This window comes from Tetrao urogallus, assembly GCF_951394365.1.
Source record: "Tetrao urogallus genome assembly, chromosome: 5".
NCBI classification, from domain to species: Eukaryota; Metazoa; Chordata; class Aves; order Galliformes; family Phasianidae; genus Tetrao; species Tetrao urogallus.
The window spans coordinates 35489709-35502586 of record NC_136818.1 but is presented as its reverse complement, the minus strand read 5'-3'; the positions used below and the strand labels follow the sequence as shown (position 1 = coordinate 35502586).

General features: G+C 37.4%; 1 protein-coding gene across 1 annotated transcript in view; it reads right to left on the bottom strand.

Moving 5' to 3' along the window:
- WAPL (WAPL cohesin release factor) overlaps window positions 1-12878 on the bottom strand; it is a gene marked incomplete at its 3' end in the record, with an annotated part of 58824 nt that overhangs the window by 7144 nt on the left and 38802 nt on the right. Inside the window, exons 8-11 of the mRNA XM_079535710.1 lie at window positions 11931-12042; window positions 6256-6483; window positions 1985-2096; window positions 1010-1107 (exon numbers count right to left, since the gene is read on the bottom strand). Of these exons, the coding sequence (XP_079391836.1) occupies window positions 1010-1107; window positions 1985-2096; window positions 6256-6483; window positions 11931-12042 (550 nt within the window). The remainder of the gene's footprint in view (window positions 1-1009; window positions 1108-1984; window positions 2097-6255; window positions 6484-11930; window positions 12043-12878) is intronic.

The window sequence follows — 12878 nt, the reverse complement described above, 5'->3', positions numbered from 1 at the left end:
ATGCTGATTTTTGTCTTCCTTCCCAAATTCATAAAGATCTTATCATACAAAAGCCATCCTCAAATTCGTATATGAATTTTCTGCTACTAAGCAAGCCTCTCTACTGAGCTTGGCAATTCCATCCATTGAATATAAAACCAGAGACTGGATCCGAAAATTTCTCAAGATTCAAGTAAAAAGATAAGTGCCATACCTTTTAAGTAGTAACCCTTATATCTGTTCATCTCTCTCAGTTTTTAGCTTACTGTTACAGTACCTTTATGTTTACGTTGCTATTTTAGCATGGAAAAAGCCACAGTAGCTATTTGCCCTCAGGTTTAAGGTTGCTGACCTGTACTTTGAACCTGCATGTCATTTTCTGATGCACAAAGGAGTAATTCTAAGACAGCACAACACTTCTTCTGTTTGCCTACTGTATCACAATTGACAGTTCTTGTCAATTAAGCTCCACAGAATTATTTTTATTCTGTTCAAAGCTTTCATTGGAAAACATTTATTATCTCAGTATCCATGATCAACTCACTACATGACTAGTTATCTTCTAGGCAGTTAGCTCATGTTTGAATGCAGTAATCCTTGTAATATGCATCAATTTGTTACTCTTAAGAAAACACAATTACAATGTGGTATTACTAGACACCCTATAAATGCAAACTCATGCCAAGAAAACAATAACCATGAACAGCAAGTTTTAATTTCTTAAGGAACTTCAGAAAAAGCATCCAATTACATTCAGCTATTCTTAACAACAGTACATTTGCAATACCCAATATTGTATCTTTTATAAAGAATGATAAAATTTTCAACAAGCAATCCAGGAACACTGATACACATTCCAACGTTTCTGTTAGCAGTCTTCTTTCATTAAAGCAACAACAACAAAAACCCCAAACAAACAGAAAAGCATTATACTGTTACTCATGTAACTATGTATCCAAGGAACATCCTGCTGAAAAGGCCTGATGGAAGAAGTGTTGGTCAGGAATGCAGTGCATTTGCTCATACTTACACTTTCTAAGACCCGTAAACATCTTTCTGCACCCCATAAGGAAGCAACTAATTTCTCTTCATTTTCATCACTGCTAAGGTGATCCACACATTCTTTAACTAAAGGAGAAGAAATAAGATTTGCCACTATTGAGATGAAGTCTTCAAAAGCTATGCATAAAAATTACCCAAGTATTATTAATTTTAAGGGTTTATCAACTATTCGGGGAGTTGTCATCAACCTTGTGTTATGCTTTACAAAACTGTAATACTAAGAAACAACCCTGAAGATGTCATCAGCATTTCAAAATTTCCTATTTCCAGGTATATTTTATTTTCTAATGACAAAGATGATGTAATACAGCACAGAATTATGTTTCTTAACCACAAAAACGCCTACACCTCTTAAAAATGCACTGTCACTGAGGGGAAGAAAAAAAATACAACACAAATGTTCTCCCTACACTTCACAAGGGTGAAGCCACGTGCAAGCTGAGTGCTCATCTCTTCAATCCTTCCTTTGCCCACCCCTCTGCTTACTTAAAACCTAAATGCTTAGGAATTTATTTTTCAGAAGTCCACTTTCCTGTCCTTCAGTAAGAGCAACCAAAACTCAAAACCAAACCATAACAGGAAACCACACATTACCAGGCCTGAAAACAATGCTATAGAACTGTAAGACAGATTTGACAACACTTACACTGCAGTAAGTATGTTGCACACAGACTGCACGTAACAATTATCTGCACTCTAAACTTAATCCATTTTTAGTCTTACACTGCAGACAACATTATCCACATTCTGTTTAACCTTAAAGCTACTTTCAATTCGCAAAGAAGAGATTAAAGCCATTAATGCTTTCCAACAACATGACACAGAATTGGGTATTTTTTAGAATTGACTTTTTCGAATTCTTAGCAACAGCAAATGGATATTAAGAAAAGCAAACATCTTCTACCGATTTTCCCACCCCATCAAAGCAGAACCACCGGCGTACCTTTATCTACAATATGATCAAGACCACCTAGGAGTCGCAGTTCTTCTTTAAACCAGTCCCCAGCTCGCTTTGAGGTGAGAGACAGTAACGTCTCCATCGCCAGGTGCCCGGTCTGAAAGAGTCACATTCCAGAATGAATGAAATCATCACATGCAGCTGTAGCCAGTATCATATAAATACAGATCATATAAAGCCAGATCATATAAATACACTTCATAGAAAAGCCATCTAAGCAAAGCTAGAGGTTCTGAGCAGAAAAACCACCAGAGGGAGTAAGAACAGACATTCATTCTCTCTTCATTTTTTTAAAAGGACTTGCTACTGATGAAAAAAGATGTCTTTGCATTTCTAGCCAGACAGCAAAAAACCCTGCTTATTACTTCTGTTATTCCCAGACACAATGCCTTTGCTGCTTGGAGAATTCATTTGTTTCTAATGGAGGCTTTTTTTGTGTGTGACTTTATTTTAAAAGTACTGATGACAACAATTAAACTAAAATGCCGATAAAAGTATTTTATTTAGTGAATTCTTTTCTCTAAGAGGAACACAGATCTAAATTCAACAACACTGAAGATAACTGTATCCTGCAGACTGCCGTTGAACAGATTAAGGTTGTCACCTTAGTTAATCCTCTGCAAGGTTTTTAACCAACCTCCCCCCCAATTTATGACATTACTATTTAGGTTGACTTTCTAAAGGTTTCTATAAAGGCAAATGATAATAATAAAAGATATTATACACATATTAGGCATACACATCTGTATATATAAGATTTACACCTACAAAGAACTATATCAACTTCTGTAATCTCCAAAAAAAAAACAAACAACCCACACAGGTAAATCTGGGCTACTATACACCTAATCATTTCATGTGCCACAATTCAACCATGAACACCTAGAGAAAAAACTGTAAGGCATCCTTAAAGTGAACTGAATTTAACTACTTTCAAATTATCTTCCTTCCCTGACATGTCTGATTTGTAATGCTTCTGAGGAGGGCTGTGCCCACTCCAAGCTGTGCAGCATGCTCCAGGACACCAGTGTAGGCCTCACACTTCCTAGGAATAACAGGACTCACTGGGCTTGAATAAACCTTGCTATCTTTGAAAGCCAAGTTATTATTTGCACGATTCTCCTCACCAACCCTGATAGCTTCAGCTGCTTTCCTTGCTTTCAGAGTAGTGATTTCCAAGGGGAAGCTGAAGATCTACACTGATAAAGAAGAGCTCCCCACTCAAGTTCTCAGCTATTTCTTTTTTTTTTTTTTTTTTTTTTTTTTTAAGAAGAAACCTCTGCAGCACATGGTCACCGATGACCCTGCAGTTACTGAGTGCATTGCAGCAATATAAATGGAAGCATCCTTGGGCCATGAAGGTGTTGAGATGGGAGAACACAGGCAGCAGCAGATCTACTACAGGTCATTTCTCACCGAGTCAGCAGCTTCTTAATTCTCCATCACAGAGGAAACAACAACCACCAGTGGCCATTACTCCTGCTGCTGTTTCATCACTCAGGTAACAGCTAACTGCCTTTAACTGCCAACAGCCATAAGGACAAAGATGATTTTCATGTGTGTTTTAATGATTCAAATCTTAACTCTTCCTTTTGAGCAGTCATTTATCCCGTTCAGTTTTATGTACATTCCCTCACAGAAACATGTCACTAGCTGAAAAGAGAACTCACTATGGATGATTTAATTACAGATAAGATCTACCTGCAAGCATCAGAGACACTGGGCTACACTGACTAAAAGCAAACTGCCCTTCTCTAACAGGAAGGCTAAGTTCTTTAGGTTTGATCTCCTGCTACACCAGAAAAAAAAACAAAAAAAACAAAAAAACCAGAATAAATTAGATTCACAGAGAATTCCTTTTCAGTTTCTGGCTTTCCATTTTTCAATGTTGAGAGTGGCCCAGAAAGCTGAGATCTCTGCATACATTTATGAGTACTCAAAAATTAACCCACCCTCATTTCCAGTTGCAGTCACACAAAATTTCTGCATAAAGACACGGCTGGGGCTGTACTGGTCAAATTAGATGCAACAATCTAATTACAGTTGGTAAAGCACAAACTGGAGCTATCAAAACATCTGTTGCAATCCTTCTGTTTTTCAGTGGTTATGTCCAAGTTAGAAAAAGGTCTTTTCTGTAACTCAAGAAGATCTGCATTTTTTGTTAGCATTTTCTGCCTGTCATCTGGTACGAAATGGAGATTACTTATAACATCTCATGACAGAGATTCATTTGAAAATAATTTATCTTCTATACATGAAATTCATTATTGTCTCAACTTACCACTGCTATCATCACAAATTGGCAAAGAACCTATTCACATCATTTGGCTTGCAAATATTCACTAAACACTGTACAGTCTACTTCTAGATGGTGCAGCAGGGAGGAAACCAGTTTCCATCTGTGAGGTACTACAGTATTCAACACATTTACAGCAACAGCTCAGTATGATTTTAAAAAATAAAGATGTCTCAGGAAAAAAAAAAACAACTTGAGTTTTTAAATATTTTTCTTTATTCATGGGCAATTTTCTCGCAGGACAGAGCTCCTCTTAACATATCCTTTCCCTTTTAAAACTCAGGCCAGCTCAGATTATGAATATGAGAAAAGTTTAATAGAAGACAGTGGCCTGTGCTTCTACATGCTTTAGCAATCACAAACCTGTAAGCAGCTGTTCCATGATTGATAAATGGAGCTGCCTTACATTTCATAATGCAGAAGATCTAGCAGATCGTGCACTATGTGAGTCTTCTCCAGGGTAAGACACTGTTTATAACAATTCCTTGCTAATCATCACCTTTAAAGCACAGTTCGTTCTGCCTTGGAATCTTAAGATTGTATCATCTGAATTACCAGAGCAAGCTGAAAGCAGAGAAAATCAACTCGAATCTCATTCTACCTTTGCCAATTCTGAAGGCCAAAAAAAAATCACTGAGTTCCTTGACTACATATTTTGTGAGTTGGTAGGAAATAAGGCTAAAAATCAAATACTGGAACAATTATCGATTGTCAACACAAATCACTTACCAAGGTTAAGAATTGTAACAAGATTATCCTTCCTCCCTTAAATCTCCACTCCTCCTAACACTACATAATACTGACTTTTGATATCAATTCAGCTATTTGTTCCACAGCTAGAATGTGGAGTGGGTGATGGGGTGCTAAAAGGACAAAGAAATTCCTAGAACTTAAAGGACGAAAGTAGGTCACTACAACTACAAAAGAAAATGCCAGTTCACCAATGCAGAGTATTTTTCAAACTACCATAAAGTAGAAAACAATCTTAAGGTTACCAACAAGAGTTGAAATGTTTGTTAGGGAGATGAAGCTCTGGAAAGTTCACTTCATAATCAATAGATTAGAAAGTTCTCATCAATGTAGGTGTTTCATTAAAAATAACAAAAACCCAGTAAGAACTTCTGAAACATTAAAGAACTTATAAGAAGGTATTAAGATCATACTAACATCTGTTATACTGAAACAAGGTGAAAACAAGAAAACACCAGTAATCTGTGCCTCTTTGACCACACATCTAGTCAATTTGTTACCCATTCTTTAAAGATGCTCTTTCAAAAAGACTTGCAGCTTACATTCTATTTTTCAGACTGGCTTGACACTAGCATCAAATCATGGTCAAATTTACTTTTAGATAAAAATGTGCTCGCTCTGTAGAAGCTGAAGATACATAAAGCACTAGTAGGCTTGAGAAAGGAAGCATAAAACAAACAGCCCTCATCTAAACTTAAGCTTATCGATACATCTGGCACTGCACTTCCAGCAGAGAGAAACTGGTTTCTGAAAGACAGCTTTGTTTATTTACTTTTAAATGCAGGTACTTGCACCACACTTTCAGTTTAGCACACAGCACTCTTACTCTCACATTACAACCCTACTGTTTGTAGAGGTACACAAACGAACATTTAAGCAAAGAAAGTCAAATAAACTAAACGTAATCCTGAAACATCATTATTTCAAATCTTATTGGTTTTTAACAGCTACCTGTAATGAACTACACTCCTACCAATAGCCAACGGTGAATCACACAGCTAAAGAACACAACTTTATCCTTCTAAAAATCTTCCGTAAAGGAAATTTTAAGCTCAGAAGATACCTGCAGTGCAATCACATGTACAGAGAAATTCGATAGCGTCACGACTTGTGAGTTATGAGATAGGAAATGAAGGTTGGTGCTTATCAATTCCATTTTATTAAGCATTTCGTTATTGTCAAGGTTTCCAAACAGAAGCGTGATACCCACCGTGATGTTTTCGAGATCAAGATGTTTATTGTGCACAGTTTCACACAGTCTCCGAATCTTTTCCTTAATTTTATTCATGTCTTTCTCATTCAGCAGCTTGGCAGAAGAAGCATCTTGTTCCAATTCCAACAGCCGTATCATCAGATCTAAACTAGCTCTGTCTAGATCCATGTTCAAACGATCCCTACTCAAGATGTACATTAGAGCTGCTGTACAAAGGGACAAATTCTTGGGTTGGGAAAGGAAAGAAAAAGAAGAAAATAATTTTTTAATAAGCACATTAAACAAATTATACAATTTTTAACGAGAAGAAAACGTACATAGGTCACTCTGACCTATTTATTTCCATAGAGACTACAACAGATACAAAGAGCACACTAACACTACTTACATCGAGGTCAACACAGCCACCACCAGTTATGAATTCTTGCCAGCAATGAACAAGAGCTGCATGCTGTGCTTGTAAAAATCTGCCCCAGTGGAGGTGAGCCACTGCTGCTACTGCTAAAATAAGCACCCACTGCCTCACTTGTAGAGACTTATTGGTTTCCATAAACATTCAGGAAGTGCTGATGAATGTCAATGGATGCCATTTTTTTTTTCCATTTGGAGGAATTCAGTGACACACCTTTGCATCACGCACACTTCCCCGTCAGACACCATTCCATCAGACTGCCCCTCTGCAGCCATCTGTCACACAGCAACAACACGTAGCAGAACATTAGTGGAATGGTTCCACCTCTGCTGCCATGCCATCATCATTCACCTATCTACACAACAGAAAACACCCGACATGTCCCCATCTCCACTAGCACTTGCACGAGTATTTATTCTGTTACATAAATTGATTCACTGTAGTTAGTTTCTAACTCACAGGAAAGAGACAAATAATTCAACATATTCATAAAGCTCAGGTTGAGAAGCAGGTTGTTCTGCTTTTGAGAGATTCAATGCTGCAAATGAATAATGATAACTCCGGTAACAGAGAATTATGGAAGAGACAGATGGCAGAGGAACAAAGTAAAAAGACCATGGTATGTGCCAACGTTGGTGCAAATTCAAGTTAGGTAAGTTCAGCTAGTGACAGAAAGCATGAGAAAGATCATAAGGAGGGGAAAGGAAGACAAAAAAGCACCTGGTGACATACACTCCATTTCTGCCAAGCAGGTCTATCAGTCAACAGCTTATCCAAACCTTTCCTGCACAAATACATTTCATTTCCGTGGGAATTCTGCTTTTCAGAAGCAGAGAGAGTACAAACCAAATGAGTCCTTCCTCCCACATCAGTTTTTCAACTAGAAAATGCTATTAGCTCAGCCATCCCTATCTTACAAAGAATTAACAGAAATGGCCTATAGGGACCTCTTATTGGCTAAAGAATACCTAAACCTTCTTCAAGGAGTTGTAACTCATCCTCACGAAGATCCAGAAAAGCAAAGGCAGAAGGGGGCTGTCAGGAAAAGACAAATGACAGTAAGAGCAAAGAGATCAGACCAAAGCTATCTGTCGCTAGGGCTGGCAAGTACAGTACTGGTGCCAAGAGAGCCATCTATCCAGATGAGCTCCAAGCAGCAAGAAAGAGTAAAAACGTACATGGAGAATCGAGCTGTGCTGGGCACGGTACTTCCATAAACCTTTTTAGACATCTGAGGGGGGGGGGAGACGGTCTGTTTTCTTTGGAGTAACTGATTGAATTCAAGTGGGAAAGAAGAGTCAATATGCTGCATGGATGTATTTCAATTTTTTTGACTAATTTTTTTTTTTTTTTTCACGAATAGTAAATTTTAAACGCAGAAAAGTTAAATTCACATCACACAACTAAAATCTGGGAAGTACATGTTGTAAGGCTCAACAGGAAAGAGCTGAATTTCTGGATCATAACAGATGAACGTTTTGTTAACAGTTCAGCCAACCATCAAAGCAATCATTAGCTTGCCTCTAGTTTAGAAGCAAGCAATAATCATACCTGGTCATACCAGGCAGTACCAGCATCGCCAAAGCAGGATTAGGCAGCTGACAGTCTATCAAAAAGTACGGTAAAGTGCCTTGTTGGCTGAGACAGGGAAACCCTTGAGGGCACAGGTGAATAAAATGCATCTGAATACTGAAGGGAGCACGAGTTTTTAAATCTACATCTTCTTTCACAGTACAACCTCAAGGCACAGGATTGTTTTTAAGAAATGAAGCTTAGCTTTCAATATCTCTATTCCAGCTTTGTCAGCTGGACCACGTAAGGCAGGAAGCAGCATACACAGCTTGCCTAGATAGATATTACCTTAATTTCTATTTATTTTCTCCAATAAGCTTGCAATTTTATCATTTAAATTACAGAAATTCTATTTGGTTTTAAACTATAAGAGATTTCAGGTTACTGGAAGATGACTGCACTTTTTGTTCCTTCAGAATGGTAGTTCTCAGAACAGACAGAACCAGCTCCTAGTGAACAGCATTACTCAGCTGCTCAAACCCCCCAAAGGACATTTAGTTTCTGACAAGTGAAATTTATGTAGTAGTTGAGAAAAACTGCAGAATTTATGGTATGGACTACAAACGCTTAGGCGTTTCAAAAAGCCAGAGACTGGATCACTACTTAGAATGCTCTGCTTTACAGATACTTACAAGCCTGATAAGGGCAATCAGACTAATTCTGTAAGACTGCACCAAACTCTCATTTCTCTCAAGCTTCCTTCTTTGCAATCCAGCTGACTTTCTATTACACAGCAAGTAATGGCTTTTCCTCCACGCAAGCACCTGGCATCACTTCCCTTCAGACTTTCCAACCCAGGTTTTAACATGCTCAGATTAAAAAGGAATCAAGGTGGGGGTTAGGATATTATATGGAAGGTTTCAGGCTACAGGAGGACTGCCAGATTGCAAAAAGAAGCAGAGTAGGTATGTGTAACAAGAACTAGACTCCTGCAACAAGGAAAACCTAAAGACAACCGGGGCAACAAACTCCCAAACGCTCAACTGCAAGAGGAAAACGATCAAGTTGCAAAATAAGGACTTCAGATAGTCATGGTGCTTTACTGCAGAACAGATCTGCTTCAGCTGTGTGTTGTGTTACTGATACAGTTTACTGAAAGTCAGATTTCTTACAGACAGGTTGGTTTAACCTTAAATAACAGTGACTTTTGAATTCAAACAATTTTGCTCTGATTAGTAAGTGTTCAAGACAGTTATTTACATAGGTTTCAGACAACCTCATGCACTACCATACAGAGAATTCTAACTTGAGAATTGGGGAGGAAAAACATCTGTACAAGTCATTTTTGATCCCAAAATACATAATCAAAAGCACTAAAAAAAACAACAACAAAACAAAACCAACCTTCTTATGTATTGCAACAGTAAACCTGTGCCCTGTTTTGTTTGTTTTTGTTTTTTTCCTATTTTATTCCTGACAACATTTATAACACATCCTGCTTCCAAATGAAGGTTGTGGAGGGGAGAAAAGAGTAAAGCATTTGTTCTACACTGAATTTAAGGCAGATTATTATTGCTATCCTTTCTTCTACAGTATTAGGAAAACAACCCAGTTGAACATTTACTCCAGAAACTGCAGGCCAACTACACCCACTCTCATCCTTGTCTTCCCTTGCTCATTCTATTTATATCCCAACTTACAGGAACAGATGGTTATTTTCTGGGGTTCAGTGCTTCATTCAATGCACCCTTTTTAAAATTTTATTTTTATTCACATGCTCAAGACATTACAAAATCACATTTCTGTGCTTAACTACTGACAACTGTAATGAAAATACAGTTTTTACTTGAAAAATGAACAATACTGCATAGTCTTTAAAACACAGCTAAAGAGAAAAGTCAACCTAAAAAAAAAAATAAATCAAATTGCAGCTTAGAAGAGAAATGAAATGTATAAGCAAACTACATCCAATAAGTCCTGATCATATAAATATTCTGGGGGCACAGCTCAAGAAGATAACAAGCTATGTTGCTTTCTTTACTGAAAAATTGCTCTGCATCTACTATTTTATATTCTTATGGCAAGTCATCTGCTTTCTCAGTCTATTCCACTGTACAGTACAAGTGAATGCAGGATACACCCAAACTGTATCATCATGACAGTACTCTCTCACATCCAAAACACTATATGCCAAAGATATCAACAAATTAATTGTGCTCTTTTCCCCTGAGGTCCCTATTCATGTTAAAACATCAGCCACCTAAGTTCAGTGTAACACAATTTGTTACTGAATTTACTTGCACTACGATACAGTGGAGAAATTTCTTTGGATTTTAAAGAAGTTACAATTGTAGTGAAACAATGAGTGAATGAATGGGTAGTTTAAAAAGACAGCAAGGTTATACAAAAAAAGCCATTGCTGAAACATACACTGACAGTATTTAGAGCATATATTTTTAGAATTTATTATCAGTTTGATAAATTAGTGATTCTGTACTGGCGTATAATATATACCAAGAAATACACGTTAAAAAGCTAAATACGTTATTATGTTGACTTCCATTTTTTTCCCCAGACAGAAGAGAGCATCAGAAGATAAGCTGAAAAGAGTGAATAGAATCAATGCTTTTTGCTACTGCAGCCTAATAATAGCATGCAATTTCCTTTTGAACTGCATGTGCTAGTTCTTTTGAAAATGAAGGAATAATGGGAACTGTTAAGTGACAGCCTAAAATACACTGAGCAAGCCTGTACATTTTCCAAGTAACTGTAGCTGCCCTCTGCAGATCTCCTGCAACTCAGTGGTGGTACCCATCTTAAATAGTGTGACTATATTTATTGCTAGTATCACTCAGCACTATTTCAACAACTGACAGAACAATGAACACGTTGAATCTGGTTCGTGTGTCTTACAGTTAGCCATTACTAATTTGCCAGGAAGAGGGAAAATAAATTATTATTCTAAAATAAGCTACCTAGAGCTCCACAGCTCCTCTCTTCACCTCACACTCCCTTCTTCTACCCTCCCCTCACCTCACTGTAAAATAACAAGTACAAGCTCTTAAACGTTTATTCCTACAAAGTTTTCTACTGCAACACCTGTCGCTCTGTGATAGCTATTAGAAAACCAATAAAGCAGACTGGGTATACATATATCTACTATCCGCTTCTAGTAACTTCACCCACATTACATTTTCATAGCAATACTTGGTGGGAAACTCCACAGTTGTCTATCACTGGCAAAAAAGTACTGCTACCCACAGGTTACAAGCTGAATTGAGCTTATGAAACTGGTAAGGAAAAACCAAACTGCTTCAGTTTTCAACCCTCAGGTCATTTTTCCTGTTTTATCACAGAACGCTGCACATACTCAAGACATCTCATGAATGCAACTATAGCACTGCTCCAGAAGACAAGACCCAGATGTGCCGAATTTCCCACCACAGCCACAGCAAGGGAAGCAATTCATATTAGCTACAGGTGTAGCACTGAAGACATCTTTAAACAAAAACAAAGGATTGTTTAAAAATGTTAAGTCTTTTATTTGAATGAAATACATCGTTTTCCCTCAGATCTTTTTCTCAATTAAAAAAAAAAACATGATAAAATAAGTTTTTAAAAGGTGGTGTTCTTTTGTTTTGGGATACATCCATACATGATGCTTGACTGCAAATAAGGCGTACACAAAATTTATGAGAAATACACAGCTATGGCCAAACTCTAATAACAATGCACAATGGATACATACCTGATGGTGCTGAGAATCATCCAGTGTTTTGAAAACCATGGCTACCATCCCATGTGCTCTCAGATGCATCCGGAAGCTGGGCATGGCGCACTTGGTCGCCAAGCTGATTACACTAGAGAAAATTAATTCTGGATTAGAGCTAAAATCTCCACATTTACAAGAACGGTAGTGAAACAAGTCTAAGAAACACAGCTCAAGAAGCTGTGGTCTAAATTCTAGAACTTGTTTAAGCCAACTTTGGCACTGGAGAGCAGAGCAGCATCTATTCAACAGTTGTTTACCAGCACCATACTGTATCTGTTTACTTATTTTAAGGTCAGCTAGAAATCAATTTGAAAGTGCAGCCTGAACTTGCTTCTTTCAAACAAAATTTGAAATAATTAAATTGAAAATGAAGTGTTCATAGATTAAGCACAAAACTGAGTTAGAGGTACAGGAGAACTCACTGTGGATCAAGGAATAATCAGAGTTATAAACATGAGCTTCCATCACTATCTAATAGCTATCTGTTTAACTGACTGATTAGAACTGCCCATGTCCAATGCTTCTTCTACAAAAGCTAAAAACCAACCAACCAAACACAATTATTTCATATTTATTGCTACATTCAGAGATGATGGAAACACTATAGTGTTAATATATTAGTCTAATCAGAAAGCATAACAATTCTGTTCTACAAGATGGAAGTTTCTCTCATATTTTTGTTAGAAAGTTGCTTTGTCATTCCCAGCACAGCCCTACATAGAGACTATTTAAAAATACACTGCTTTTCAGTGTGGAGTAATGTGGGAGCAATACTGCCACCAACTCTTCTATGACTAGTAAGGAAACACCGTAAGATTCATACAGTATGGTGTTTTGAGAACAAGTAGCCTTTCTCCCATCACAATGGCATCAATTAGAGCTACACAGTTCTCCTTTGGAAAAATGACTTCCTTCTAATTTATT